Source organism: Lynx canadensis, chromosome B4, assembly GCF_007474595.2.
Source record: "Lynx canadensis isolate LIC74 chromosome B4, mLynCan4.pri.v2, whole genome shotgun sequence".
Lineage (NCBI taxonomy): Eukaryota > Metazoa > Chordata > Mammalia > Carnivora > Felidae > Lynx > Lynx canadensis.
In genome coordinates this window covers 131,039,746-131,067,533 of record NC_044309.1, presented here as the reverse complement: position 1 = coordinate 131,067,533, position 27,788 = coordinate 131,039,746, and the positions used below count along the sequence as shown (strand labels likewise).

The 27,788-nt window shown below is 59.4% G+C and overlaps 1 protein-coding gene across 1 annotated transcript; it reads right to left on the bottom strand.

Annotated features, from left to right (window-relative positions):
- Positions 1-243: 243 nt before the first annotated feature.
- MICALL1 (MICAL like 1) lies at positions 244-26,881 on the bottom strand. Its single transcript, XM_030320584.1, is given in 19 exon segments — positions 244-2,178; positions 3,142-3,188; positions 3,374-3,488; positions 6,375-6,448; positions 6,614-6,704; positions 6,844-6,970; positions 7,594-7,728; positions 9,756-10,171; positions 11,600-11,991; positions 12,892-12,949; positions 13,575-14,020; positions 15,612-15,754; positions 17,110-17,198; positions 21,697-21,838; positions 22,325-22,373; positions 25,236-25,238; positions 26,671-26,707; positions 26,710-26,733; positions 26,736-26,881. Coding segments are annotated over 19 exon segments (2,586 nt in total). The 5' UTR covers positions 26,812-26,881; the 3' UTR covers positions 244-2,056.
- Between the last annotated feature and the right edge of the window lie 907 nt (positions 26,882-27,788).

Here is a 27,788-nt window from a genome sequence, read left to right as displayed (position 1 = left end):
ATGAAGGGCCGGCTCAGGAACATTTCCATGGGAGGCCTGTGTCCACACACCCTCCAGAACCTGAGGGCAGAGGGTATAATATGACAAGGACAGCTGTCCTCCACCTCAAAGGCCCCCTCACATAGCCCAGAGGCAGCAAACTGGAGAATGCCAGGACAAATTTGGCCACCCGTGACAATACAGCCTACCCTTGATTTAAATTCAGATCCGTTGCCAACGTTTACAAATCACACGCACACGCAATCTGGATTTCTAGCTTCTTTTGAGAAATGGAAGAGTCTGGCAACACTGGGCCCACGTTCCCACAAACTACAGTTCACTTAAGTAACGAAGAACCTCCCCCTTTAGTTGGGGGCACAGACACCCCAGTTCACCCCAGTCCCCACCACCTGAGTCTCCAGACACCCAGACAGCCTGCCAGAGCCACTCCTCAGGTTATACCCCGCCTGGTCATGCATGTGACCTGCCTGGCCCCTGAAAGCCTTTGTGGAGTTGGTGACCAGCTCCAGGTCAACAGGCACGTCTGGAAGGAGACCGCCAGGGGCTGTGCGGGTGCGGGAGCCACCTCTCCCAGCTGCAGAAGAGTCCTGCCCATTGGCAGGCACTGAGGACCAAGGCTCCCTGGCAGGGACGGCCCCACAGGTCCCGCCCAGGTGACCAGAGATGTCCGGCCACGGCATGCGGCGGACACAGGGAAGTAGGCAGACCTGGCTAAGGGCAAAGCACCCAAGGCTCCAGGGCACCGGCAGCTGAGGTTGTCTCCGTTTATTGTTGGCGAGGAAAACCCTCGTGAGTTAATACAGTGCGTACTTTCCCCAGAGGTGTGCTGAGGGTGATGCCCTGGAGCACCCCAGAGATAGCTTATAGCAACAGTGCTTTGACCGAGAGCTGCTGGACACATTCCCTGGGGAAAAGGCCATTGTCCCCATCGGCTCCTCCTCTCCCCCGGCCATCTCAGTGGGGTAAGTGGCCATCAGTCCTTCGGGGGAACAAGTTAGGAGAGAACGGGACAACAGTCGAGTGTGAGTAGACAGACTGGTGACGGCCACACGCAGGAACAGGCCCGCCATCCCCAGCCCTGGGGGAGGTGGGGGGAGGCCTAAGTGAGGGGTCAGACTACAATGTGTTAAGGAACCAGGATTAGCACCTCTGTGAAACATCCTCCCTCGGCCGATGATCGGGGACCGGAACTGCCATGGGGCCTGCCTCCCAGAGACCCTCATCCACCCGGCGTGGCCGCCCAGCCCCGTGGCTCCGGGGGGTGAGGTTTCCTATGGAACCAGGGGAAATGAGAGAGGCCCCTCCTAGAACTCTGAGGGACAGAGGGAGGGATTTGTCCATCAGGCCCGTTTGTGTCTGAGGACACGGTAATGAGCTCAAACCTAATTAGACTTCATAAATAGAGCTCCTGAGTGAGGAGAAACAGATTCAGGGCCACCTGCACCAGAAAGGAAAACGGGGACGCAGAGCCAGGGCTGGGGCAGGAAGAAGCCAGCGCCACCAAGCCCTGAGTGCTGGCCTGCCAACAGCAGCAGAGGCCTGAAGGCAGGAGACCCTGGCCGGAGGTCCGCCATGGGCGGACCACGCGGGCGGAAAGACCTCCAGGTCAGAACTGTGACAGCTAAGAATCCCATCTGGACACAGTACAGAAGGGAAGAGGAGGGACCAAGGGGCTGCCCGTCACAGCAGGGGCTGGGTGGTGGGCAAGGCAGGTGTGCTGGGCCGCGGCCCCTCCCTGGATCCTGGACCCAGGACCCTGCTCGCTCCGTGGGTCAGTCCCAGCATCTGGAATCACCAGAACCAGACTGGGCAGAGCTGAGCCACAGCTGCCTACGGCTCAGAGAAGGGGGAAGAAAACTCTTTGGCCCAGACCAGCAACAGGACCCTGAGGAGGGAGAGGCTGTCACCAAGAGGCCCCCTCCCCTTGCATCATCTTTCCTCAGGACTGATCCTGATGGGAAGCAGGGAGCCCCCCACCCCCCCGCCGCCCTCGAGTGGAGCACAGCCCAGGGGCTGAGCCAGGAGGGGTGAAAGTCCCAGCTGGCTGCCCTCGCTGTTAGCTCTTGTCCCCCGGGGACTTGCTCTTGGTATCACGCTTGTTCCCTAGCAGCTTCAGCACCTTCATGGTCTTGAACTTCCCCTTTTTCTTGCCCTCGGGTTCAGCCTCCCTCTGGAACTCTGCAGAAGAGAAAGGGGGAGTACGTCGGGAGAGGCCAGGGTCCGTGACAGAGGCCCAGCTCCGCCCCTCCACCTCGTGTGGAACCTTGGGCAGGTCACTTCACCTTTCTGGGCCTACAGGATGGGGTTTCTGGCAAGGATCCGGAAATAAACGAATGTGAAAACAGTCTGGAACTCTGAAGCATGGCCAAGATTTATCATGAAAAGGCCCGACCCCTAGGCTGGTGCTCAGCTCTGTGGGTTACAACGCAAACACGGACAGAGCTGGAAGGAACCTCAGAAATCATCTGCCTAACCCCCAAGTTTATAGACCACGAGAATGTGGGCCTTTGAAATGAACTAACACGAACAGAGCTCTTTGTAGTGGCCAGGCCCGGGGCTAAGTGCTTTATTTACATGCATTATCTGAATAGCCCTCCCGTGAAGGGGTGCCCCTATCACCCCCAATCTGCAGACAAGGAGGGGGAGGTCTACAGGGCTGAAACGGCTGGGGCTCCAAGTCACCCAGCTAGTAAGTTCCAGATCTGAGACTGGAACCCAAGCAGCCTGACTAGAGTGCAGACCCAACCACAAAGCCACAGAATGAGTCACTGGTGGAACCAAGATTAAACCCGGGTCTCCTGACTCCCCGGCCAGTGCCCTTTCCACCATTCCAGGCACCGTCTCATCTCTGGTAGGCACTGCTGTGTGAGGCCGCCAACTCCTCCGAGATCAGCTCCAGATGTCAAGGAGGAATGCCTGGCTTCAGGCAGCCACCCTAGGAAAGTGCCCCTTGCCCACCACAGCCCTCCCCGTAGCCCCCCACTCCCAGCCCAGGCCATAGCCCTTCTCGCCACACACGGCCCTCCCGGCAAGAGAGAGGCTGGGAGTCTGCACACAACGTCCCTGTAGCATCCGCTCCGACCCTCTGTTCAACCTGCCCGCCAACCGTTCTGGTGAACCAGAGCCCCAGGAGGGCCTCACCTTTCCTCCTGATCATGGCTTCCAACATCTTGTCTTCCTCTTCCTCCCTGAAACGAGAAAGGGAAGCCGAGGGTCCCACAGGAGGAAGGCCCGGATATTCTCAGTCCCTTCCAGCCTCTGAGTCCCTCCGACAGCGTTGAGCAAGGGTGCGCTGGGATCGCTGGCAGTGAGGACAGGGCTGGCCGGGCCTGCTCCTCCGGACCCCTCCAGCAAGGAACCCCAGCCATGTCACCTCTGCCGGTCCTCATCCAGGCAGTTGACGATGGCGTTGCGCTGCTCGATGAGGGTCACGAGCTCCTGCATCAGCACCTTCTCTCGGCCCCGGTCCTCCTCTGTCCAGTCCTTTTCTGCCCAGGGAGAAAGGTCGGGGGCATGAGTGGTGGGAAACCCGCCTGCCTTCCCAGGAAGCCAGGAACCAATGCCTAAGTGCTGAGGCGGCTGCGGGCTGCCCCCATGCTGGATCCTATGAGGACAGAAAGGAGGGGCCCAGCTGGGTGGGGATGACAAGTTCTGGGGGAAACGAAGGTGGTCCTGGCAGAGACAAAGCATACTAGGATGCCTACCAAAAAACCTTTCAAGGGGGCTCCAGGAGGGCAAGTACAACACACGTTCTGAGAACAGAGACCAGCTCTTGCCGAAGCATTCCTGCTTCTGTTCAACGAATGTTCACTAGGTGGTTTCTTAGAAGAGGCAGGATTCAGGCTGGGCCTGTTAAGAGTCTCCAAGGGTGGGCTGGCCAGAGTGGGGCGGTGGGGGGGGGGGGGGGCAACAGGGGACTCCTAGGTCCTTGCACAGTAGAAGCAGTGTGTGGCAGTGTGTGGACCCAAGTGGCACATCGGGACCTTAACACAATGCCATGAAGGAGGGCAGATTAGAGGGGACAGGAACTTAGGGGCGGGGACCCCAGACAGGAGGTGTCCCTGAGGTCTCACGTACCTACTGCCCCACCAGCCTCCTCCCAAGAACCCGAGCCATCCCACAGGACCACCCAGGGGCCCACCTGTGCCTTTTTACCTCTCATCCAGCCCATAGCTTCCCAGGGGAAGGGTGCCCACACTTAGCCTTCCCTCCACGACATCTGGCACCACAGGCCTCCCTGTCTCGAAAGAAACATCCTGAGGCCCCTTAGTCCTCTCCCAATGTCCTAACACCTCATCTTGCCAAAGCTCAGGAGCAGGTGGCCCAGCACAGTTCTGGGGACAGCACGGGCTTCTGAGTCACGGCCCAAATCAAATCTTACTCTGACGCTTCCCAAACCTTGGGCCCAGGGAGGTTATGTCCCTAACCTACATGTGGGGAAACTGAGGCTCGGGGAAGTTAAATCCTTGACCAGTATCACACAGCAAGGGGAGAGCCAGGATTGGAGCCCGGGGAACCTGACACCCCCAAGCCACAGCCCTTATGGTGTTTTGTGGGTCCCTACCCCATCTGGGGCCTTATAAACCAAAGGGAACATCTCTGCAAAGGCAACATCTGGGACAGGATGACAAGTCCAGGACGTGCTGCCATCACACAGAAGGCTGGAGAAGCAACACAATATGCCCAGGCCCAGGTTGGCCTGGGGGTGCAGGTGCTGCGCCCACCCCAGCCACAGAATGTCACTGTGGCTCCCTCTGCATGGTGGGGGGGGGGGTGGGGGCTGTGCCCCAGCCTCCAGGAGATTTGGGAATGACTCACAGATGGCAATGGAGTGGCTTCCAGAGACACTCCTGCCTTGGGTCTCACCCAGCCCCCCAAGTTCCTCAGTCAGTGGAGAGGCAGGGCCACTGTCCCAGCAGACAGGAAGGGCTGTGTGTCCAGGAACAGGACAGGGTCAGAGACCTGGATTAGAAGCCCAGCTCCCCCACCAGTGGGCAAGACTCTCAACCTCCAGCTTTCCATTGCCTCATCTGTGAAATGGGAACAGTGAGGTCCACTGCCTGGACCAAGAAGTGGTCAAGAGCCCTGATGCCTCTGATCTCTCTGCCTAGCTGTGGCTCAACTACACGTCATGGCCAAAGACCCCAACTCGGCCACATATAATAACCATCAACCATCAGCCCCTCAGAGGGCACGGAGTGTTTCCATACCCACTGTCTCCTGGTCCCAGGAATATCCTACAAGGTGGGTACCTTCATCCTGTCTTACACTTGAAGCTACTAAGACTCAGAGAGGGGGCGCCTGGGTGGCGCAGTCGGTTAAGCGTCCGACTTCAGCCAGGTCACGATCTCGCGGTCCGTGAGTTCGAGCCCCGCGTCAGGCTCTGGGCTGATGGCTCGGAGCCTGGAGCCTGTTTCCGATTCTGTGTCTCCCTCTCTCTCTGCCCCTCCCCCGTTCATGCTCTGTCTCTCTCTGTCCCAAAAATAAATAAACGTTGAAAAAAAAAAAAAAAAAAAAAAAGACTCAGAGAGACTAAGAAACCTGCCTAACCAGCGCCCCCCCCATCCTCTGCTTCCAGCATGTTTTTTTTTAATTTTTTAAAATGTTTATATTTGAGAGAGAGAGAGAGAGAGAGCGCGTGCGCACAAGCAGTGGAGGGGCAGAGAGTTGGAGATGGAATCCGAAGCAGGCTCCAAGCTCTGAGCTGTCAGCACAGAGCCCGATACGGGGCTCGAACCCACGAGCCGTGAGATCATGACCTGAGCCCAAGTGGGACTGCTCCCAGCCTGTTAGTGGCAGAATTCAGGACCATGTGACTCCACACACACCCGATCCCTCCTGCTGCCCTTCCACCATTCTAGGCCCTTCCTGCCTCTCCCAGAGCCACTCCCAGGGTCCCGCTGAGCCACACTGTGCAGGGGACCCACCTTCCCTCCCACCACTGGTGCAATCTTGCCATGCTCTAGCCTGATGGCCAGGCATCTGCTGTCACCCACTCACCTGGGGCAGCCCCGGGCCCTGGAGCCTGAAGGCCCTCCCCAGTGGGTGCCGCTCTACCCACAAGTTCCAGGAGAGGGAGCAGCCCAAACAGGCCAGTCTGCTCCCAGGCCTGGTGCTGCCTGAGAGCCTTGTCACCCCTGATGCCACATGAGTCCACAACCCCACACCGGCCATGCTGTTCCCTCTCCTGCCATCGCTCGAGCCCGCGTACCACCTGTCACGTGACCCAGACGACACCCCCCCCGGCGCTCTCCTCCTCTGGCCCTGCTCCGGTGTCTGCCTATCCCCAGTCTGGAGGGTCAGCACCCAGCCCACTCCTAAATGTCGCCAGGCCCCCGGGCGGGTGCCAGAGGAGCACGTGTGCCTATACCCACCGGGCTTGTTGAGAAGGCACCGCAGCTCGTACTCCACATCCGCCTGGCGCTGCTCCAGGTTCTGCTGCTTGAAACTAGAAGGCAGGAACATTGACTGTTAACCCTGCCCCTTGCATGGCTGCCCTGCCCTGTGCTGTCAGCGACGAGGGAACATAGGGAAGATTCTCCGTTGTAAACTCTGCGGATTCTGGGGACCGGAGCAGGGGGCCAAGTGGGGGGGGGGGGGGGCGGGGGCTCACACATAGATGAGCTCAGACTCCCGCCGCACCAGCAGATGCTTCTCATGGATGAGCTTGAACCAGTCCACCAGCATGTCGTCCTCACGGCCCTCTGGAAGCCAGATGCCCACTGAGGCCAGGGCTGGCGGCGCTTCCGGCCCCCAAAGAAGCCATCGGGGCTTGCCCCCAGGGAGAGAGGCTCCCGTCACCCCTAAGTCCCACCCGCCAGGCCCTCCCAGCAGCCCCCGCACCATTTACTCCGCCACGAAGCTTCTCCTCCAGCAGGACCCCACGGTGTTCCAGGGCGTCCAGCTGGCGCTCAATAGTGTCCATCTCTCCGTGGATGTCCTCCTCGGGGATGTACTGGTCAGCCTGGACCTGCCCGACAATGCCCCGGTGACCTGAAGGACAGCCCATTCCTCCCACCTGCCCGCTTCCCGGAGCTTTAGCCATTTCTGGCCAGCATTGGCCACCACAGACCCGGGCCCTAGGCTGTGTCCCACCCCCCAGCGTGGCCAGGTACAGGATCCCGGTGCAGGGAAGGGTGGCGGTGGGGACAGCCACAGCCCCTTGATGCCCCTGGCCCCAGCCAGGGCCAACAGGCACACCCAGAGGGAGGCACAACTTCCTGCCTCTCGTGGCAACCCTCCCCCCCGCTTCTCTGCCCTTCCAGAAATGATACCACAATGTGAGAGAGTGACCCTAGTGGGCAGATAAACTCGAGAACGCTCTAATCTGTTTAACTAGAAGTATATCATGTGAGTGCTTTGATCCTTGAACTATTATCAGTAACAAGTTAAATGCACCACTCATTGCGCCCGGTTGAGAACAGCTGGTCTGCTCAAAATCCCCCTGGCTGCAAGCTAAACCTCCCGACCAGGCCACCCTCGGGCATCCGAGGGCAGCTGCCCAGACAGCCCATCCTCTGGGAGAGCCCCAGGGGATGCCTGAGGCGGCCAAGGGAGGGGTCCCCAGGGCTCAGGCAGCCGAGTGGCTGGTACCTTGCGCTTGATGAGTGGGAAGCCGTGTCCTGGGGCAGGTGGCCTGGCTGGCTTGGATCCCTTGGTGGCCTTCTTTGTGGTTGGGGATGCTGTGGGTGATGCCTTCCGGTTAAAGGGATTCTCCTTGCAGGAAGACTAAAGGCAGGGAGAATGGCAGAGGATAAGTCTGGGGAAGAGGCAGTAAGACAAGCCCTGCCCCCCTTTTGCGGCCCCCTGCTGAAGCCTGATCACTACGGGACTACGGGACCATGGCCTGGAGCCTGGGAGGAGGCAGCCCGGGCAGAGAGAGATTCCCAGCATTCAGTCTCGGATGCACTGAGGCATTCAACAAACATTTCCGCTTCCAAGCACCTGCCACACGTAGTTGCTGCCCCGGATGCCTTTCTACACTCTTGTTCTCACAACCTCTCTGCGAAATGGGTATTGGAAGGCCGATTTTATAGCGGAGGACGCTCAAGTTCAGAGAGGTTAATTAATTGGCTCAAGGTCATGCACTTCCCAAGGGCCCAAGCTAGGGCCAGGGCAGCTGTTGAGCACCGGGGCAGTGGTCAGGACATGGAACGTAGGGCCAGACAGCTCACTCAGGCCTCACAACCACCCTTTTCTAGCAGGCACTCGGGCTCAGAGAGGTAAACGAAGCTCCTTGCCCAGCACCGCCCGGCCAGGAAGTGTGAAAGCAGATATCCCACCTTCCATCTGGCCAGTAGATGGAGGAAAAGAGTGGCTTCCTCCCTGTCCAGGAAAGACCCCTACCCTCTCTCTGCTGCAGCCCCCTCCACATATCCACAGCCCTGCATCTGTCTGACCCTCTGCGGAGACCCCTGCCCCCTCCGAGGCCAGCACAGCCAGGCCGCCCCAGCACTGGGACAGGGCCTCGCCTGCCAATACGAGCGGCGCCAGCGTCTTCCAACTGCTCTCCCCAGCTCATCGGAAACAGAGGGGTCATCGTGGGCCCCACGGAAAGGTCTCACTTGAGGCCTGCAGTGCTCCCAGGAGTGTTTAGCCAACTTTCTCCAAGCAGCTCAGGGAGGCTGGAGGGAGCTCTGCTCCCCTCACTTGTGCCGGCCCAGGGATTCGTTTGGACTGGCAGTTGCCCTGGGATTTCTAAAGCAGGGAAAGTACCAGGGCCTGAGTCCAGGCATGGCAAGGAGACAGGGTTTGGTTCCCACAGGGCAGCGCCCGCAGGGGCCCAGCAGGACCAAACAGCCCGAGGCCCCCAAGCTCCTCAGGGTTCTCAGCCTTCCAGCACCAACTGTCAAGCCAACCTTACACACACCCCAGGATGGGAAGAAGACGTTTCAAAGGAGCTGCCTGAAGGGGGAGGTGTCCAAAGTTGACCTCTTCCCCTACCTGCCCCTCCTAAGGAACCCTGGGCCTCCCCAGAGCAGTCCGAGGCCCACAGAAGGGGCAGGGCCTTCTCAAGGTCACACAGCAGGCGGGTGGCAGAACTGGCTAGGACGCCGTTGCCCAGGCCGGGGCAGGTTAAATTGTCTGGACCGAAAGCTCAGCCCTCTCCCCCGACTTATCCCCTGTCAGGTCCGTCAGACAGATGACGACGGCCACCACCCCCCACCCCCATGAGCTGTCCTGCCACCCTGCCCCCGGGGCTGCACGAGCCTTGGGCCCCAGCGGGCTACAGAGAGTGTGCAGATGTGGACCATCAGAACCTGGTGGCCCAAAAGGACTGTGGCTACAAGAGAGGTGCCCTCAGGAACTAGCCGCCTAGAGGAAATGTCCTGATCCCTAACGACCCCCAGTCCTTGGCACGGGACTGAGAAACAGTTACACAAACAGGCACGAAGGTCACCTGGAAAACGAGCCCCCTGCCCACTCTACCCCCAAGAGGAGACAGAGCCTGGGGTGAGCCTGGGAGGGGCCCTCTGGCAGAAGCAGGGCCTCAGAGAATGGAGAGGTGGACAGAAGGATGTGAAGACAAGTACATGAGACAGGCAAGTAAACAGGGGCCCGGACACATCACTACATGAAGGGCCAGGTATGGGGACAGGGGAACGGACGCACGGGTGGACGGGTGGATGAATCCGTGCCTCCGCAAATACAGTCGTGAATGGGCCGAGGGACACATCCGGGTCAGTAAATAAGTCAGACCACCGGACAGATCCACCGGACAGGACAGCAGCTCTTAGCAGGCGGGGAGAACTCACCTTTACCTGGAGCTGCGGGGATGAGGTTCCAGGAGAAGGCCCGGGGCTCTTGTCTCCAACCAGTAAGAGAGGCGTGGGGGCAGCGCCACCGCAGGGCTTGGCTGGCTGGGGCCCCGGGCTGCCCCTAGTGTCGGGAGCGAGGCCAGGGCTGGCTTGGGGTATCCGGTCCGTGCTGGGCTGCACCAGTTCCCCAGAGGAGGAGAGGGAGGAGTTGGCGAAGAGGCTGGCAGAGGTCGCGGGGGTGCCAGGGGCATGGACTGCAGGCTCTGAGGAGCTCTTGGGCACGACCGGTGGCTCCAGAAGCTCCCCAGGCGGGGTCTGGCCGGGGCCCTCGGACGACAGGCTCTCCACGCTGAGGGCTGGCGACGGGGTAGCCGAGGGAGGCTCCGAGTGTGAGAGGCGGGCGGTGTGGAGAGCTGGGCAAACAAATGAGCGCGTGAGCGCCACACGAGGAGGTACAGCCTCACCTCACGCCCCCCACTCTCCACAGGGCTGGGGGTGGCCCTGGAAACCCAAGTCCTCCCGTGTCCAGTCGAGGCCGGGGCCCAGAGAACAGCAACGTGCTAGGACCCAGGTCAGGAGGGGCCAAATCATCCGCGTTCATCCCCCACACTCTGGGATGCGCTGTGCCACCTCGTGGCACACCTGTCGCCCCGGGTTTCCTCATTGTTCCCCACTTCCTCGTGCACATGGCGCCTGCCCCTACTTCCCCGCCCACGTCCGATCTGACCCAGGGCAAAGCCCAATGGAAGGGGCAGATCTGCCAGAGGAGGGGAGGGCAGACGGAATCAAGGCTGGCCTCTCCTCTGCCCCGACCAGCAGGAGAGGGAAGGAGCCAGCAGCCCTCGCAGCGGCCGGCCCTGGCCAGGCACCGCCCCGTGTCGCGCTAGTCCTCACGTGGATGATGGACACCGTGCTTCAAAGTACCACCATCTGTGTTTTCCAGATGAGGCCACAGACCCAGAGAGAAGGCACTTGCCCGGGAAGGGCTGGGATTGACACAGCTATGTGGGACTCAGCACTCATCCCGCCCGAAGCATCCGGAAGCTGCCAGCCACCCTTAATTCCAGGGTCCCAGGGCTCCAGCAGGGGCCGGAGCAGGGAACTGAGCACGTGCTCTCAGTCCCACTGTCTAAGGGGCTCCCGCTGAGGTCCTGAGGGCCACCCCCCAGCCGCGGTGGGAGGCCACCAGGCCCAAGGCCTGAGAAAACCGCAAGACAGCGAGCGACAAAAACTACGACGTGCCTGGACGCGAGAGGGCGCAATGGGCGGAGGGGGCACAGCGCCCTGGAGCCGGCCCGCCACCTCCATCTTCCAGACGGGGAGACTGAAGACGGACACAGGGAAGGAACCGCTCAAGGTCATTACGCGTGTGTCACACACAGCCAGGTCAGAGTCCCAGGTGCCCGGCAACTGGAGGGTGGTGACTAGACAGGCGGACTCAAGCCAACCCCTGCCGCACGCTCTCCGCGAGCCGGGCTGCGCTGAACCCCTGGCCGGGGCGCACATATAACCCTCACAACACCTCACCTGCGGGCGCACTACGAAGGGTTAGGAGTATAGAGTCTGGAGCCTCCTGCCTGACACATCCTGCCTCTACTGCTTACGTGCTATGAGGCCTTGGGTAAATCACTTACCCTCTCTGTGCCCCAGCTCCCTCACCTGCAAAATGGGAGTGTGACCACCCACCTCACCGGTTTGCTCTCGAATTAAATGAGAGGACACACGTGGCCCCTGGCCCGGCGGGGATCCCACCGCACCACACACCCTTCCCCAGCCCTGGGCTGACCCAGGCAGCCGAGCCCAGAGTTTTGTCCGGGGGGGCCCCCAGAGATGGCACTCACCGAGTGGGGAGGCGCTGGGCGCTCGGGGGGCAGGGCGCTTCTTTGTCTTGGGGCTGCTGGTGGGGGTGATGCCATACCAGGGGTGCAGGGACTTGGGTGTGGACTCCGAGTGGGCCAGGGCGGGGCCTGTGGCCAGGCCGGGTGCAGCTGGGGACGCCTCCTGCTCCTCCCCCTCCTCCTCCTCCTCCTCGAAGGGGTTGTAGGGCTTGGGCTCCAGGCCAGCTGTCACCTGGCTCTGCTGGGCCACCTCCGCCACGCCTCCGTTCTCCACCCGCCTGCTGTCCCGGCTTGGGGGTCCGGGGCTGCTGCTCGGGGGGAGGGGGGCTGGCTTCTTCTTTGGCTCTGCCTGCACCAGTGTGATCCATGGGGGATCCTTCCTGGGGGCTGGTGTCCTGGACGGAGGTGGGGAAGAGGCAGAAACCATCAGGGGGCGGGGGGACAGCAGCCTCCTCTCTCTTGACAGTTCCTTCCAAGGAGGTAGATGAGAAACCGCACCCTTCTCTCCCAGCCCAGGGGGGGCCAGTCTGGGTCCAAGGCCGAAATGCACTGTTACAGTCACACGTCGGCTGGGCCCCTTAAGGCCCAGAGAGCGTGAACCTTCACATCACACAGCCTCCATGAGCCCAGCCCAGGAAAGGACTCACAGCGGCTCTCTGCATGAGGCTGAGAAAGTCACCCAGCCTCTCTCCACAGTCGCCCACCTATGAAAGGGGGACAGTAGTCTTCACTTCACAAGGTTATTATAAGGATCCAATGGGCAGAGTGCCTTGTATACAGCAAGCGCTCACTGAGTGCACTCCCATTTCAGCTGGGGCCCACCCTCTCCCTCACAGACCACACAGGGGAAGCACAGCTCCAAAGAACAGTTGGAAATAGATGCCCGCACGCAGGACGCAGGGTCCCGGGGTGGAGGGCCTGAGCCGGGGACAGAGCTGAGCTTTTCTGGGTCTTTCTATACTCAGCTGCCAATTCTCACAACAGCTCTCTGAGTGAGGCCTCGCTCTCCCATGTTCACAGGGCAGCAGAGGCTTGGAGAGGTAAAGGGGCCCCGGGGGCACTGTCTCCACCAGACTACTGCCCCAAAGTGGGGACCCCGGGGGGAGCCTCAGGGAAGGAGAGGCGGGCACAGAGCTCCTACCCCACCCAGAGTGAGCCTTGCACGTCCTCGGGAGCGTGTGCTGGTGAGTCATGTGCCCACGGGAGGCCTCGCCCCCCGCCCCCAGGCCCCAGGAACACCCCCATTCCCACCACCAGGGCCTCCGGTGCAGGAAAGCCTCTCAGAGCCAGCGTACCTCTCAGACAGCTTGGGGGTCCCTCTCGGCTTGGGGACAGGGGGTTCGTGCAGCCTTCCTAGATGGGAAAGGAGAGTGAGACAGGCCTCCACGGGCGGCTGTGGGCAAGGCGGCAGAGTCAGGCACTGGGGAACCTGGGGCGCCCTCCCTTTCTAGCTGGCAGATCCGGGACTCCAGGTAGCCGTGGCGACCTCCCCTGCAACCTTGCACCTCCAAGGCCCGGCACTCAGGGACATTAGATAAGCACCGAAGGTGACGGGTAAAGAATGGTCATAGGGGCCAGGCCAGGGTACCCGGAAACCCCATCTGCATTTCAGCTGAGAAGGGGGAACGCGAGTGGCCCGCGGACACGTCCCCAGTGCAGACAGGAAACACTGCCTCAACTCAGGCCCAGCATCACCTTCTCCTCAAAGCTCCCCCTGACCCCCAAGTGGCCTCCATGCAACCCACAACAGACCCCCCTCCCCCGTCGTGACAGGCTCCCACATTCTCCGGAAACCCCTCCGTCTGTGCCCATCTCCCCCTTGACACTGGCAGTGCCTCGAAGGCACAGATCGGCCTCAGCAGGACGTCCGGCCCCAGGGCCCAGCTCAGGCCTCCACGAGTGCTCCCAGTGCACACGCACAGTCAAACCCCAGACACACCCCTGCAAGCGCCCGGCCCCCCAAAGAACCCTCGCTCACCATTTACTAAGCCGCTGCCACCACCCGGCTCCCCCGGGGTCTCATGCTGCAGACTGGACCGGGGCCGGGGCGTGGGGGGCGTCGGGGCCGTGTTCTCAGACGCCTTCCTCGGGGCAGGCGTGGGGCGGCCGGCCGGAGAGCTGCCCAGCTCCTGCGGTTTGCTTGGAACCCGGGGCTTGGTGGGGATCTGGGGCCGGGCCTCGGGGCCGGCCTTGGGCACATCCACCTCAGCCCCGACAGGCGCACCGGGGCCGGGGCCGCCTCCGTCCACATCCTCGGCTTCTTCTGCAAGTTGCCGCTGCTTCAGCTGCAGAGGCGGCCCGGCCTTGGTCCCCGACCGCCCACCCGGGCCCAGCCTGGCACAGTGCTCCGCACACACGAAGGTGCCTTCCTCGGGCCCACTTCGGTAAGCTCCAGGGAGCAGCGTGCTGGAGCACCGCCGACACCTGCCGGGGAGAAGGTGGGGTGGGCGCGTCGACTTAGCCGGGCACCAGGCCCGGGACCCCGGCTACTCCTCCCCCAGTAGCCAAGGCCGTTCCCTCCCTCCCCTCCTCCCATCTACCAGCCTGGATTCTGTCTCAATACGCTGGACTTCCAGGCAACGTGGGTTTTGTTGCTGGTGTTGTTTTATGAAATAGAATGAAATACGACACATCAGAGTGTATCGCACAAGCGAGACTATATCGTTTTAGGGAACTCTAACGCCAGCTGCGCACCTATTTACACAGGTTTTTATTCAGGCACGTGTCAGAACTCTCACAGGGTCAAACGTGTTTTCCACTGGAAGACACTGTGAAAAGTCTTTAAAACACCGCGCTCGGGGCGCCTGGGTGGCGCAGTCGGTTAAGCGTCCGACTTCAGCCAGGTCACGATCTCGCGGTCCGTGGGTTCGAGCCCCGCGTCAGGCTCTGGGCTGATGGCTCAGAGCCTGGAGCCTGTTTCCGATTCTGTGTCTCCCTCTCTCTCTGCCCCTCCCCGTTCATGCTCTGTCTCTCTCTGTCCCCAAAATAAATAAACGTTGAAAAAAAAAAAATTTTAAAAACACCGCGCTTGTGGCCAAAGGTGATTGTGCTGGTGTAACGATGGGCCTGCTTGAGACTTTTGCCTCATGACACCTCAGTTCTGCCATCAGGCCCCTGGGGTTCCAGGCCCGGCCATCATGCGACCACACACACGCGCACACACACACGCGCGCGCGCGCGCACACACACACACACACACACACACTCACATAGACACAAACTAACCCAGAGTCGAATGCGTGTTCTGTAACTCGGTCACTGGCTTCTCGACTATTTTCTAATTGCTTTTTCGCAACATATAAAATGTTTTCCCGGGGCGACTGGTGGCTCAGTCAGTTAAGTATCTGACTTTGGCTCAGGTCATGATCTCGTGGTTCATGGGTTCGAGCCCCGCACTGGGCTCTGTGTTGACAGCTCAGAGCCTGGAGCCTGCTTCGGATTCTGCGTCTCCCTCTCTCTCTCCTCTCTCTCTCTCTCTCTCTCTCTGCCCCTCCCCTGTCCACACTCTGTCTCTCTCTCTCTCTCTCTCTCTCTCTCAAAAAATAAATAAGCATTAAAAAAAATTAAAAATAAATAAACTGTTCTTCTACATTTTCTAAGTTATCTGTCTTTTCCTTGTCTCTTATTCCATTTTCTTTAAACTTGACTTCCCCTGGGAGCCACACATTGAAAACAAGTCGTGATTTTTTAAAAACCCTTTTTGTTTTTCTCAAGGGCGTTTAAGGCAGCTCCTGAATTGTCAGTAGGTCGTTAGCCTCAGAGAGCTTTGGCGCCGGAGGCAGAACCCCTGAGCTCAGCTCCTTCCCTAACTCCGTGACGGCGCAAGGCTTTTCCCCTCACTAAGCCTTAGTGTGCTCATCGGTAAAATGGGGATAAGGAAGATGTTCCGGCACGAAGAGCCCCACAATGTGCCTGGCCCCCTGAGGTGCTGAATCCATGGAATCTCCCTCCCTGGAAATGGGGTGCTGGGGGGGAGTGAAGCCCGCTGCCCCCCCAGGCTCCCCCCGCCACTCACCGGAAGCAGTGCCTGTGGTATAGTTTGCCCTCGGCCAAGTAACGCTGCACCAGATGCACGTGCTGTTGGCAGGCCGCGCACGTGCTGCTGGGGGTCCGGTGAGCGCCCTGCTCTGACAGACTGCCGGAGGAGAGCTCCTCACCCTGCAGGGACAGGGTGGGCAGATGGGGGGGGTGGGTAGAGGTGTGGTCACCAGCCACCCTGTTTAAGAAAAGCCCCCTTCCGGGGCGCCGGGGGGTTCAGCCGGTTGAGCGTCCGCCTTCGGCCCAGGTCATGATCTCACGGTGCATGGGTTCAAACCCCGCGTCGGGCTCTGGGCTGACAGCTCAGAGCCTGGAGCCTGCTTCGGATTCTGTGTCTCCCTCTCTCTCTCTCTCTCTCTCTCTCTCTCTCTGCACCTCCCCTGCTCGCACTGTCTCTTTCTCTCTCTCTCTCTAAAAAAAATTTTTTTTAAAGAATAGTCCCCCTCCCCTCCAAAAGCCATTGCCCAACCCCCCCCACGTCTGCATCAGCTTTGCGGTAGTAATGTACTTCATCAGAGCCCCGGAGGAGCAGAGGGAGACAGTCACCACTTTGCAGATGAGGAAACTGAAGCCCCGAGACGGGGAGAGACTGGCTCAAGGTCACTGGGTCAGAATGGAAACAAAAATCCTGACTTCCGGTTTCTGGGGCCCTCCCGGCCAGAAAGACGGCTCCTGGCTGTATTACCCCTTCCCCTCTCTCATCCCTGCAGGTTGGTCCCTGAGGGGTGACTGTCCTCATAGGCCCACCTCGTCTGCCTTCTCTGCCTCCCCTCCTGGGGCTGCAGATTTAAATCCCGGTTTCTCCACGTCCAAGCACTGTGACCTTGAGGTTGCTTCTCATACCCTCTGTGCCTTGGGTTCCCTCCTGCAGACGGAATCCTAGAACCCCTGACTGTCTCAGCCCCAGCTCACCGGGCACCCACACTGCACCAGCTCCCCGTCCCTCAGGAGCCCCTCCAGCAAGGGGAAGCTGGGAAGGGGAAAAAGCCCTTTGCACACCGGGAAGTGCTATCCACATTTGAAATGTGGCTCCTCTAAACATCTGGGAGCAGGGGACCGGCCTTGGACAGGTGAAGAAACCTCTCGGAGCCTCAGTTTTCTCGACACATAATACCGACGTCCCAGAGGTGTGGAGAGGATACAATGCAATCATGCTGGGAAGCTAAAACCCTGTCTCAACAGGAACCTGGGGAGTATTTGCTCTATGATAACGTGTAAATCCTGCCAGCGCCACGAGGGCAAAGTCAGTGTTGCAGACTGTCCCATGCCCCCTTCCCAGGCCTGGCAGCTCCTGATTCTACCCCAAGCCCTGGAGAAAGAGAAGGAGCTCCCTGCTCACAGAACGGGACTGGAATCTGACCCATGCCCCCTCACCCACCCTGGCCAATGAGGCTCTACGGCCAGAGCCAATGGGACAAGCACCAAGAATGAACCCCGCAGTGGCCCCAGCCCGCCCACCCCAGGCATCTGCCTACCTGAGCCCTGTCTCCTGGTTGTGCTGGAGTAGGTGCTCCGGATGGCGGGGAGGAGGGTGCCTGGGCCTTTCTAGGTGATGAGACACTAGCTGCCAAGAGACAGGAGGGAGACCCTGAGGCAGGTAGAGACCCTGAAGTCCTAGGAGGCCCCCACCTGGCCTACAACTTGAGCTCCACAGCTATCGCCTTTGGGCAGACCACCCAACACAGCTGGACCAGAGCAGACCCCGACTTCACACTGGCCAGCGGACACCTCCTCTTCCGAGCCAAGGGCAAGGGCAAGCTAGTTAACCTCCCCGAGCCTCCACTAAGTGGGACAGTGACTCCTACCGCTCAGGGGCAGCGTAAACGCTAAGGCAACAGTAGGATCACAGAATTAGCAGCACCCAGTATGCGGCAGGACCAGTGGCTCCCTTCCCACCAGGGGAAGGGGGTTGGAGGGAAGGAAAAGAGACGAGCCACGTGGCGCTGGTCTGAAGATTCAGGAAAATGAGCTGGTGTGGCCCAGAACCCTGCTTGCACTCCCTCAAGCAAAAAAAAAAAAAAAGACCCACCGTACCCCACCAGCCCCCTCTGAAACTCCACTCCTTTACGATTTCAGCAAATATCCACTGAGCGCCTACTCTGTACCCCATGATTCGAATAAAAACCTGGGGCACCTGGGTGGCTCAGTGGGTCAAGCGTCTGACTCTTGATTTCAGCGCAGGTCACGATCTCAGGTTTGTGAGATCGAGCCCCATGTCGGGCTCTGTGCTGACAGCACAGACCCTACTTGAGATTCTCTCTCTCTTTCCCTCTCTCTCTCTCTGCCCCTCTCCCTGCTCACGCTGTGCGCAAGCTCTCTCTCTCTCTCTCTCAAAATAAATAAATAAACATGTAAAAATAAAATAAAATAAAATAAAAATCTAAAATTCAGAAAACCATATACCCCAACAAGTCAATTTTACGGTTTGATAATTTTAGGAATAAAACCCAAGTTCCTTACTGTAGTCTAAAATATCACTTGACAAACTTTATTTTTTTTGTTTTTAAGAATTATTTTAGGGGGGCGCCTGGGTGGCGCAGTCGGTTAAGCGTCCGACTTCAGCCAGGTCACGATCTCGCGGTCCGTGAGTTCGAGCCCCGCGTCGGGCTCTGGGCTGACAGCTCAGAGCCTGGAGCCTGTTTCCGATTCTGTGTCTCCCTCTCTCTCTGCCCCTCCCCCGTTCATGCTCTGTCTCTCTCTGTCCCAGAAATAAATAAACGTTGAAAAAAAAAATTTTTTTTAAATAAAAAAAAGAATTATTTTAGGTTTATTTATTTATTTGGAGAGAGACAGAGAGAGGGAATCCCAAGCGGCCTCCACACCATCAACACAGAGCCCGACACGGGGCTCAAACTCACAAACTCTGAGGTCATGACCTGAGCTGAAATCAAGAGCTGGACGCTCAACTGAGCCGCCCCGGCGCCACGGCCGTGGTGGTGTTTTTTAAGTACTCTCCACGTCCATCGTGGGGCTTGAACTGACAACTCTGAGACCCAGAGGCACGTGCTCTACCTAATGAGCCAGCCAGGCGCCCCTGCGTGTATCACATGTCATTAAGGGGAAGAATCGTTTCCTGAAACTTGGTTCAGTGACACGCACATGCGTGAACTTGGACTGTGATGGGAACGTGTGTGATGAGTCACCGTCAGAGATTCTGGAAGCGGGGCAGCCTAATCGAGGAGCACCCTCCATCATCCCCCTCTGTCCTCATCCCTCTGTCCTGCCCACTCCCCGCTGAAGCACACAGGCCCCTGTGCTGCCCCTTGCCTGGAACATTCCTCCCCAGATCTTCAAATGCCCTCCTTCTTCTCTCTGTCCAACGCTCAGCTCAGATGTCAGCTCCTCAGAGAGACCCTCCGTGACCACTCGTCCAGTAGCCTCTTCATCCTCCCACTGGTTTTTACCCCAGTTCCGTGATTTGTCTCCTTCATCAGACTTCTTTGCAGTTATACTACCTACTGTTAACCTGTGCTCTCTCTCCCTCCCTCCTGTTCTCGCCTCTCTCCCCAGCGCCTGGCACACCCCCTAGGGGGCTCGGTAAATACTTGTTAAATGAATGATCAAGTGCCAGGTGTTGGGGCTACGTAGCCGTGAACCGGACAGAGATGGTCTGCAGGGGAAGAGGGAGGAGTGATCAAAATATTATGAACAGAGTCTGATGTGTTCACCACAGGGCAGGGAGCCACAAGAGCACCGGGGGGGGGGGGGAGGGGGTAAATCAGGGCAGGCTGCTTAGAGGAGGCAAAATGTGAAGATGGGAAGGTGGGTAGGAAAGAACGTTGTGGGTGGGAAAAGTGGAAAAGAAGATGGCGTTTGGGGCTGGGGGATCACCACGAAGAAAGGCTTAGCAGAGAAGGGATGTGATAGACTCAAAACACAAAACAATTCACTATGACTATGGCTGGGGCAGCGAGCGGCTCAAACTGAGCTACGGGAGAGACCCTCAGGGGCCCCACTAAGAAGGATGACCCTCGGGGCGCCTGGGTGGCGCAGTCGGTTAAGCGTCCGACTTCAGCCAGGTCACGATCTCGCGGTCCGTGAGTTCGAGCCCCGCGTCGGGCTCTGGGCTGATGGCTCAGAGCCTGGAGCCTGTTTCCGATTCTGTGTCTCCCTCTCTCTCTGCCCCTCCGCCGTTCATGCTCTGTCTCTCTCTGTCCCAAAAATAAATAAACGTTGAAAAAAAAAAAAAAAGAAGGATGACCCTCACCCGTGCCACCCTGTGACTGCCCATTTCGCACAGCCACCGGGCTTCCTTCACTCACACTCTGGTTCCAGACCACGCCGTGGTTGCTGGAGGGCAGGGGTCAGCTGCCGTGCCCAGGGTCACTGGCACCACGGAGCCTGGTGCAGGGGGGACATTCGGCACGGTGCTGTGGTGTCTTAGCCAGGGCCAGGTTCCAAAGCTACCCAGTCCAGCGAAAGTCAAGTCTAGTCAAAATCGCCCTTGAAATCCTTCTACTTGCCCAGAAAGTACAGTACAGGACCATCTGGGGAAGTCTGACAGCCAGCTTTGCCCCCAGGGTGGGGACACATTGCTGTTGTTTCCGTGGGTTGAACATCAGGTGGGATAAAAATGGTTTGCATTTAGGGGCCAAGTTGTATGAAAAGCACCAACTGTGCCTTTAGCGATAAGAAAGGGGGTGATCCCACCCAGACGCAGCGAGGGGAGCTGGGCCCACCAGGGTCGCCCGGTGAGGACCCAAGAATACAGCGGGCACGAGCAACAGTATTGTGGAAGGCCCTTCCCCACCCCTCCCACCTCACAGGTCCTCGGAAGGGTGGCCGTCCGGAAAAGAGCTCAGTTGAAAGAGATGAGGGTTTGGAAACAAGGGACCTTCCAGAAGGTAAGACTGAATTGTAATTCTAGGTAAACAGGCTAAAACTCTAACCAACGAAATAAAGAAGTCATAGTATCAACCTTGAGTCCTAAATAAGGACCAGACAGGTTCGCAGGTCCTCGCTCCTCACATCAATCCTAAGAGACGGGTGCTATTCTTATCCCCATCGCAAAGGAGAAACTGAGGCAGGCAGAGGGCCATGGTGGCCCACTGTCATCCAGAGAGTCAATGGCAAAGCTAAAGTTCTAAGTCCGTGCTCTTAATTCCCACCCTACTGCCTCTCACCAAGGACTCAGTGCTCAGGAAATACTTTCATTTTGATTTCTATCAAAACACACATAGTGGTATCTGTTCAATTACACTATCGATCTCTATGGCTGGGTGGGTAACAGATTATTTTCATCTTTATGCTCTTCTCTATGTTCTCCCTTTTCTATAGGAAGTATATTTTACTCTTAGCAAGAAAAAAAAAAAATCTGTCTTTATAGAACACTTTTTTTTTTAAAGAGGTTGCCTGCGATGGTCCACATGGAGAGCGGAGGCGAGGCCCCCGGGGACCCGGCACAGGTGTCAGGACAGCTGGATTCTTGTCCAGACATTCAGCCCTCCTGTTATGTGACTTTGAGCTCCTCGCTTCCCCTCTGGGCCCCTGGGCCCATTTCTTCTCAGCAGAAGGAGAGGCCCAGCTGTCCTCAAGGGAGGTTTCTGCAGGAGGATGCCCCGGGGCAGGGGGCTCAGCAGCCAGTAACCTCAGGGCAGAGAAGTACCCTGTAGCTCCCCCAAGTTCCCCAGCCCCACCCCCAGTTCCCCAGCCTCTCAGCGTTCAGACCTTGAAGGTCTCGCTGGCTCGGGAGGAAAAACCCCAGGGAAGTATCAGCAAACAGGAAGTGAGGGCGAGTGCCAGAGAGGTGAACTCACAGGCAGCGAACGAACTCGCCCTGCTGTGTCTCTCTACCTTCATTTTGTTCGGCGATTGGTTTGGGTGTTTTTTGCCCAGGAGACTTGTGAGCTGCACGAGGGCAGTGATCGTGAACGGCTGCACCCCCGGGGCCCAGCGCGGTGCTGTTGTACTCGGTCCATATGTCAGTGCCTCAATGAATCATCTGGTGAATAAATGATGTGCTGCCTCCCCCGCTGCCCCTTTGAACGCTCAGAAAAACAGTCCTGCACATCCCCGGCCCCACCCCCAGGACCAGCCTCGCTGTAGGGCTGGTCCCCTCTCACCTTGGCCCGGGCTGGAGAAGTGGTTGTAATACTGGGACACGTAGGTCATGATGCTGAGGCAGTCAGGGACACTCATGGAGACCATGTCATTGGGGTCCAGGAGAGCAGGGATCCCCAGCTCCTTCTCGGCCACTTCAAAGGCCTGGGGTGAGGGCAGGCGTGGGTGGAGTGGGGGGTAGAGGGGAGGGTGCAAGGGTAGGAGTGGGGGCGGGGGTGGGGGAAGGCGGAGTGGTAGAGGCAGTGGGGGGAGCGGGGGCAGGTGCACGAGTGGGTATGAAAGCAGCCACAACAGGAAGAGGAGGAGGAGGCGGGGTTAGTGGGCGCCCCTCAGCCTAGGCCCAGCTCCCCTCAGTGGGATGAAGGGTCCGAGACTATAGGCTCCCCTCTGGCCCCACACGATGGCCTGGCGGAGGGCCGGCTGGTAATCCAGACACAGGGGGGCCAGAAGGAAGAAGGGGGTGGGGAGAGGAGCAGGCAGGGCCCCAGTGCAAAGCAGCTTCTCAGGGAGCTGGTCCAGGATCCCCTTGCCTCAGCTCCTGCCCTGCAACACCCCTGCCCACTCCCACCCCGCTCCACGCGCCCACAGCCCCTACAAGCCCACAGAGCTTCCATCCGCTTGGGGACTCACCAAACGGTTGTTCTCGAAGACATTGTCCTTGGAAAGCGCATCAAAATCTCTGTAAAAGGTAAAGGGAGGAGGAGCGTTGAGGAGGTGACTGGGGCAGGGGTATGGAGTCTGGAAGGAACGGCGGCCCCGACCTCATCCCACCCAGTGTGGGCCTCAGCAGGGTTGCGGGAGGGGTCTGTGGACAGTCAAGGAGGAAACCAAGGCACGGGCACACACTCACAAAGCCAGGTCTGCCAGGAGGGGCAGAGGATGAGCTCATGGCCCCCTCCGGCATCCAAGCAGAGGCTGGAAATCACTCTGAAGGGGCGGGGCTCAAGTCCAAGCTTTCAAGTTTAAGATCCCTCCTCTCACTGTACCAGAAAGCCGAGTCCTGAGTCAGTGGCAAAGACAAAAAACTAAGGGGCGCCCGGGTGGCTCAGTCTGTTAAGCGTCTGACTCTTGATCTCCACTCAGGTCATGATCTCATGGCTCGTGAGATCGAGCCCGAGTTGGGCTGTGGACCTGACAGTGCTGTGCCTGCTTGAGATTCTCTCCTCTCTCTCTATCTCTCTCACTCTCTCTCTCTCTCTCTCTCTCTCTCTCTCCCCTTCCCTCTCCCTTTCTCAAAACAAATAAGCTTTAAAAAAAAAAAAAAAAAGACAACACTAAGACCAGGACTAATGTTTGTAACGACAGAAACAGCCACAGATAGCTGACCTGTGCCGAGTTCCTGTCTGGAATTTATTTTTGCAGCAACTCTATTTGGCAGGTATTTATCCCATTTTACGGATGAGGACCCTGAGACCCAGAGAGGGGAAGCCACTCGGCCTCGAGAAGCAGCCACATTTCTGGACTTTTCCTCTGCATATCACAAACCCAGAGAGGCCACACCAACTCGCACAGCCTTCCTGCGCGTCAGCCTCCCGGGTGCCCCCGCCAAAAGCCTTGCCCTTCTATGGATGAAAAGTGCCGCCTTGACTCTCCCAGACGGTGGGCCCAGGGGCCAGAGCAGGCAGCACCACCTCCAGGTCAGAGTCCCAGCTCTGCTCTTCCGGCCTGCTGTGTGGCCTTGGGCAGGTCACCAGTCTTCTCGGCCTCCCTTTTCCCATCGGTAGTGTGGGGGGAGCTCTAAGACCACCTCCCAGGTTGGTGGGGAGGGTTAGGGTTGAGTCTGGGAGGGGGAAGGGCGGGCCTCGCATGCCTTTCTCCTCCTGCCCCAGACAATGAACCGTGGCAGAGGCAGGAAAGGGGAGCCTGAAAACCCCAGAGGTAGGTGCCCCAAGGCTGGGTGGACTAGGACAGGGGAGCTGACTACGTATGAGCCTCAGCCCTTTTGGCCACATCTGGCCGGCTCGCTTCCCTCTCCCCCGACCCCAAAGCCGGGTCCCTAAGTTCTCTTGCTTTGCCACTGCCTAAGAGTCTGGCCATAAGCAAGCTATTTCACACCCCTAAACCTCAGCCTCCTGCTCTGTGGATAGGTGAGCAGTCGCCAGCCCAGCCCCAGCAAAGGCTTGTTCAGAGACCCAATGAGACAAAGGCAACTAGTCTTGGCAGTTTATTTCAGCCTCCCTGGCAGGGTTCCTAGAAGGCTGGGGTCACATTTTGTTCACCCTGTGCCCTCAATGCCCTGTGTCATTCCCGGTACTTCGTAAGTGCTCGATAAATGTTCACTGAATGAATACATTCCGGAAACAGTGTGAAAACTATAAGGGCCCCTGAGATACTAGTTTTTCCTCCGGCTTCTTCCCCCACCCCCATCTCTGTCCCTCATCAACATCTGGACTTTAGTACACAGATATTCTCTAAGAGTTTCAAAAAACCCTGGGAAGTTCATTTGGCTCTGGGGGGAGACCAGGACCGAAAAAATGAAACCCACATGGTCTCTGTCCTCAAGGGATGGGGGGGCAGGGGTGGGGAACAATGAACCAGCCCCTTCAGGAGGGCAAACCCCACCCCCTAGCGGAGGCAGGGCCCACAGCTCCAAGAGCTTGAACCTTCCAGATGATTCTTGCCCTCGGCCCTTACCCTGCCCCTACGCTCATGGAGATCCTCCTTACGCCTCATGTGGCAGCTGGGCCTCAGTTTCTCTGCGGTGCAATGGGCTGGTGGCCCGGGCACTGGCCTGCTCTACAAATGAATGTTTAGACAGGATTCCGGATCTCTTCTCAGAAGGGGAGCTGCCCTCCCCTGCTTAAAACCCACAAAGCTGGGGCGCCTGGGTGGCTCAGTCGGTTAAGCATCCGACTTCAGCCCAGGTCACCATCTCGCGGTCCGTGAGTTCGAGCCCGGCATCAGGCTCTGGGCTGATGGCTCAGAGCCTGGAGCCTGCTTCTGATTCTGTGTCTTCCTCTCTCTCTGCCCCTCCCCCGTTCATGCTCTGTCTCTCTGTCTCAAAAATAAATAAATGTTAAAAAAAATAAATAAATAAAATAAAATAAAACCCACACAGCTCCCCGTGGCTCCATCCCCCCTCCTGAGCCAGCAAGCCTGGCGCTCCGGGCCAGCTGTATCTCGGGTCCCCCCTGCCACGCGTTACAGGCCCCAGCAGTGCTCCCTCCCCCGGTCTCTGCTCAGGTGGCCCCCTCTGGCTGGCACCTGCCATCACCTGGCTCCTGCCGTCTCCGCCACCAGGCAGGGCCCAGCACAGAGTGGTGACTCTGTAACACTGTTGAGTAAAGGAAGGAACAACACACACTCATCATACTCGACTCTCTAATCACACAACTTACAATAACTACTGTTAATTGCACGCTCGTTGCCTCACACCAATCCTGTGACGTCGGTCCTATTATCAACCCCACTTTACAGATGAGGGAACTGATGCCCGGAGGGGGGGGTCTAGTGATTTACCCAAGGTCACACACTTAGAACACCTGGGAGCTGAACAAAACCCAACAGCCTGCACTTTGATACTGGTAAGCTCAGGCCCAACAAGCTTAGCTTGACTCTCAGGTCCCTTCACACACTGGCCCTGTCCCCTGCCTCCCGCCTCGAGGCCCGCCCCCTGCCCAAACAGAAGATCCCGTGAGCCCTCTTTTCCAACACACGGGTCCAATGTGGGTGCCCCTCTCCTCCCTCCTTCCAAGCCCCACTCCTGAGCTCACCCACCCTGTGTCTGTGTTACTGCAGCTGTCACCTGTCCCACGGCAGGCAGAAGCTTCGCGTCCACGTCCCCCCAAACCCTCTGCTCCAGGGTCCAACACAGGGCCCCACGGCACGCAGACGTTGTACCCCCCGGTACAGAGTGAACCACGCGCATCTGCACCATGGAATCCTTGTGGCAATCCTCGCCTCCCTTCTCTCCCTCATCAGAGCCCCCCCAGACGCTCCCAGGGGGAGCACAGGTCTGCAGTGGAACAGACACGGAAAGACCGCAGAGCCCGCCTGGCTCGGGGAGCCCTGTCGGGGGCGCCGTCCGCAAGAGAGGCAAGGACCTCTTGGTCTCAAGTTGCAGATGAGACAGGAAGCCCAAGAAGTGGCGGGCCCCAGCTTAATTTTCACTTGGTGTCTTATGAATTGAGTGAATGAATGAATGGAAGAGGTTCCAGGGCCCAAGGCAGGACCAGCTGAGGTCAAAGCCCCAAGTTGCCAACTGCTGGGGGGGGGGGGGTCGGAATAAATTTTTCCATGAGAACCCCACTGGGCAGCTGGGGGTAAGAAGGGGCCACTTCCCACCCTGGAGCAGCCCCGTGGTGGCCTTCACTCAGCCACCCTGTCCCACTGAGGACAGCAGGGCTGTGGGGCACACACTTGGGAGGCAGATGTGTGTGTGTCCTAACTGCGGTGGGAGGTAGGGGGTGTATATCCACCCGTCCAACCACACTTAACGGGGGTCTCCTCTGTGCCGGGCTGGAGACAAGACGGCCTGGGGGAACCACAGAAGTGAGCAAGGGGAACCCCTCACAGAGGGGACGGGCCTCAATGCCTCCCTCTCCGGGAGGGAGGTGCTCAGTGCGCCTGTTTGAGAGCACTGTGGTGCGGGGAAAGGCCCAGGGTCCCCAGGGAGAGCTCGGCTCCCCTTCAGAGAGTCAAGGCCTACGGGGGCTCAGCGTCCCTTTGGCGGAAATCAGTGCCCTCTGGGCGGGGTCGGTGCCCCTAGGCCACGGACCAGTATGGGGGACAGGTTCGGTGTCCCAGTGGGCGGGGCGGGGCCTCGTGGGGAAGGGGGGGCGCCCCCCTGGGTGGCGGGTGCTCAGTGCCTCCAAAGTCTTTCGGGGCCGTCGGCAGGGTCGGCGTCTCGGTCTCCGGGGGGCGGCGCCTGCCACCGCCCGGGCTCCGCGTCACTGAGGGGGGCGGGGGTCCCCAGCTCGGGCCCGCGCCGCCCTACTCCCCGGCCCGCCCGCCTCCCCCCACCCCGTCACTCACACAGGTCGGGCCGGTGCCGGTGCAGGATGGCGCAGAAGCCAGGCCGTCCCGGAAGGAGCTGCTCAGTCGCGGATGTCCACGCCGCGGTAGCCCTCGCACTGGCGGCGGCACCAGGCCAGCAGCGCGCCCCGCGGCCCCGCCATGAGCTCCGGGCGCCGCCGGGATCAGGCTTCACCCCCGGGCCCCGCTCGGGCCGTTTTCGCGCGGCGGCCCCAGCTCCGGCTCCGGCGCCGCTCCGAGCTGCGGGCGCCGACCCGCGGCGCGGTGCGCAGGGCGTAGGAGGCGGGCCGCGGCCTGGTGACCGCGCTCCTCTCCGTCTCCTTCGCGTTTCCCGTCTCTTCTCGCTGCTCCTTCCCTGCCCTTCCCTGACCTTCCCTCAGCGCCTCCCGCGTTGCCCGTCCCTCCTCCGCCTACTCCCCTCCTCCCGTCCCCCCTCTCTTTTTTCCTTTCTCTGTCTCTTTGCTTCCCTCTTTCCTCTTTCCACCTCCTCCTTGCCGCGTCACTGGATCTTGTGTGGCCTGGCTTCTGTCCCCAAGCCAGGCAGTGCTTCGTCTCCTCCCCCATGACGCTCCTCTCCGACCCGCCGCTCCCGATGGCCCTGACTGCCACAGCCCCCCTCGCTTCGCGGTCCCGGCCACCGCTTCCCCTCGGGAAGCCCTCAAGACAACTCCGGGACAGCCCCGTCACCTCCTGGAGACTCGCCCGGCCCACAATGACTTCTTCCATCCCACTACCTCCACCACGATGCCCCCCCTGGAATTCTCCTTTCTGCTCTCTTCCCACGCTTTGGCCTAAGGACCTGCGTGCAGATCCCCTACACTGATTTCCCTCAACCCGCTCAGCTCTCCTGGCCCGAAACTTGGCGCCGGCATTACCCCCACGTCAGGTCCGTCGGGTCGTTCCCCTGCTGACCGCAAAGCGCCCCCCAGATGGCCACCAGCTTCCCCGACCCTGTCTCACCACTCCCAAACACCCCTGACCTCCACAGCCCTGTCTGCCACCGTCCCCTCCCCCATTGCCTGCCCGGGAGCCTCCATGCCCCCCCACCCCTCCTCCCACCCACCCCCCACCCCCCCATCAGCCTAGGTGTCCACTCAGCGATGTTTTGAGCCTAGCCACG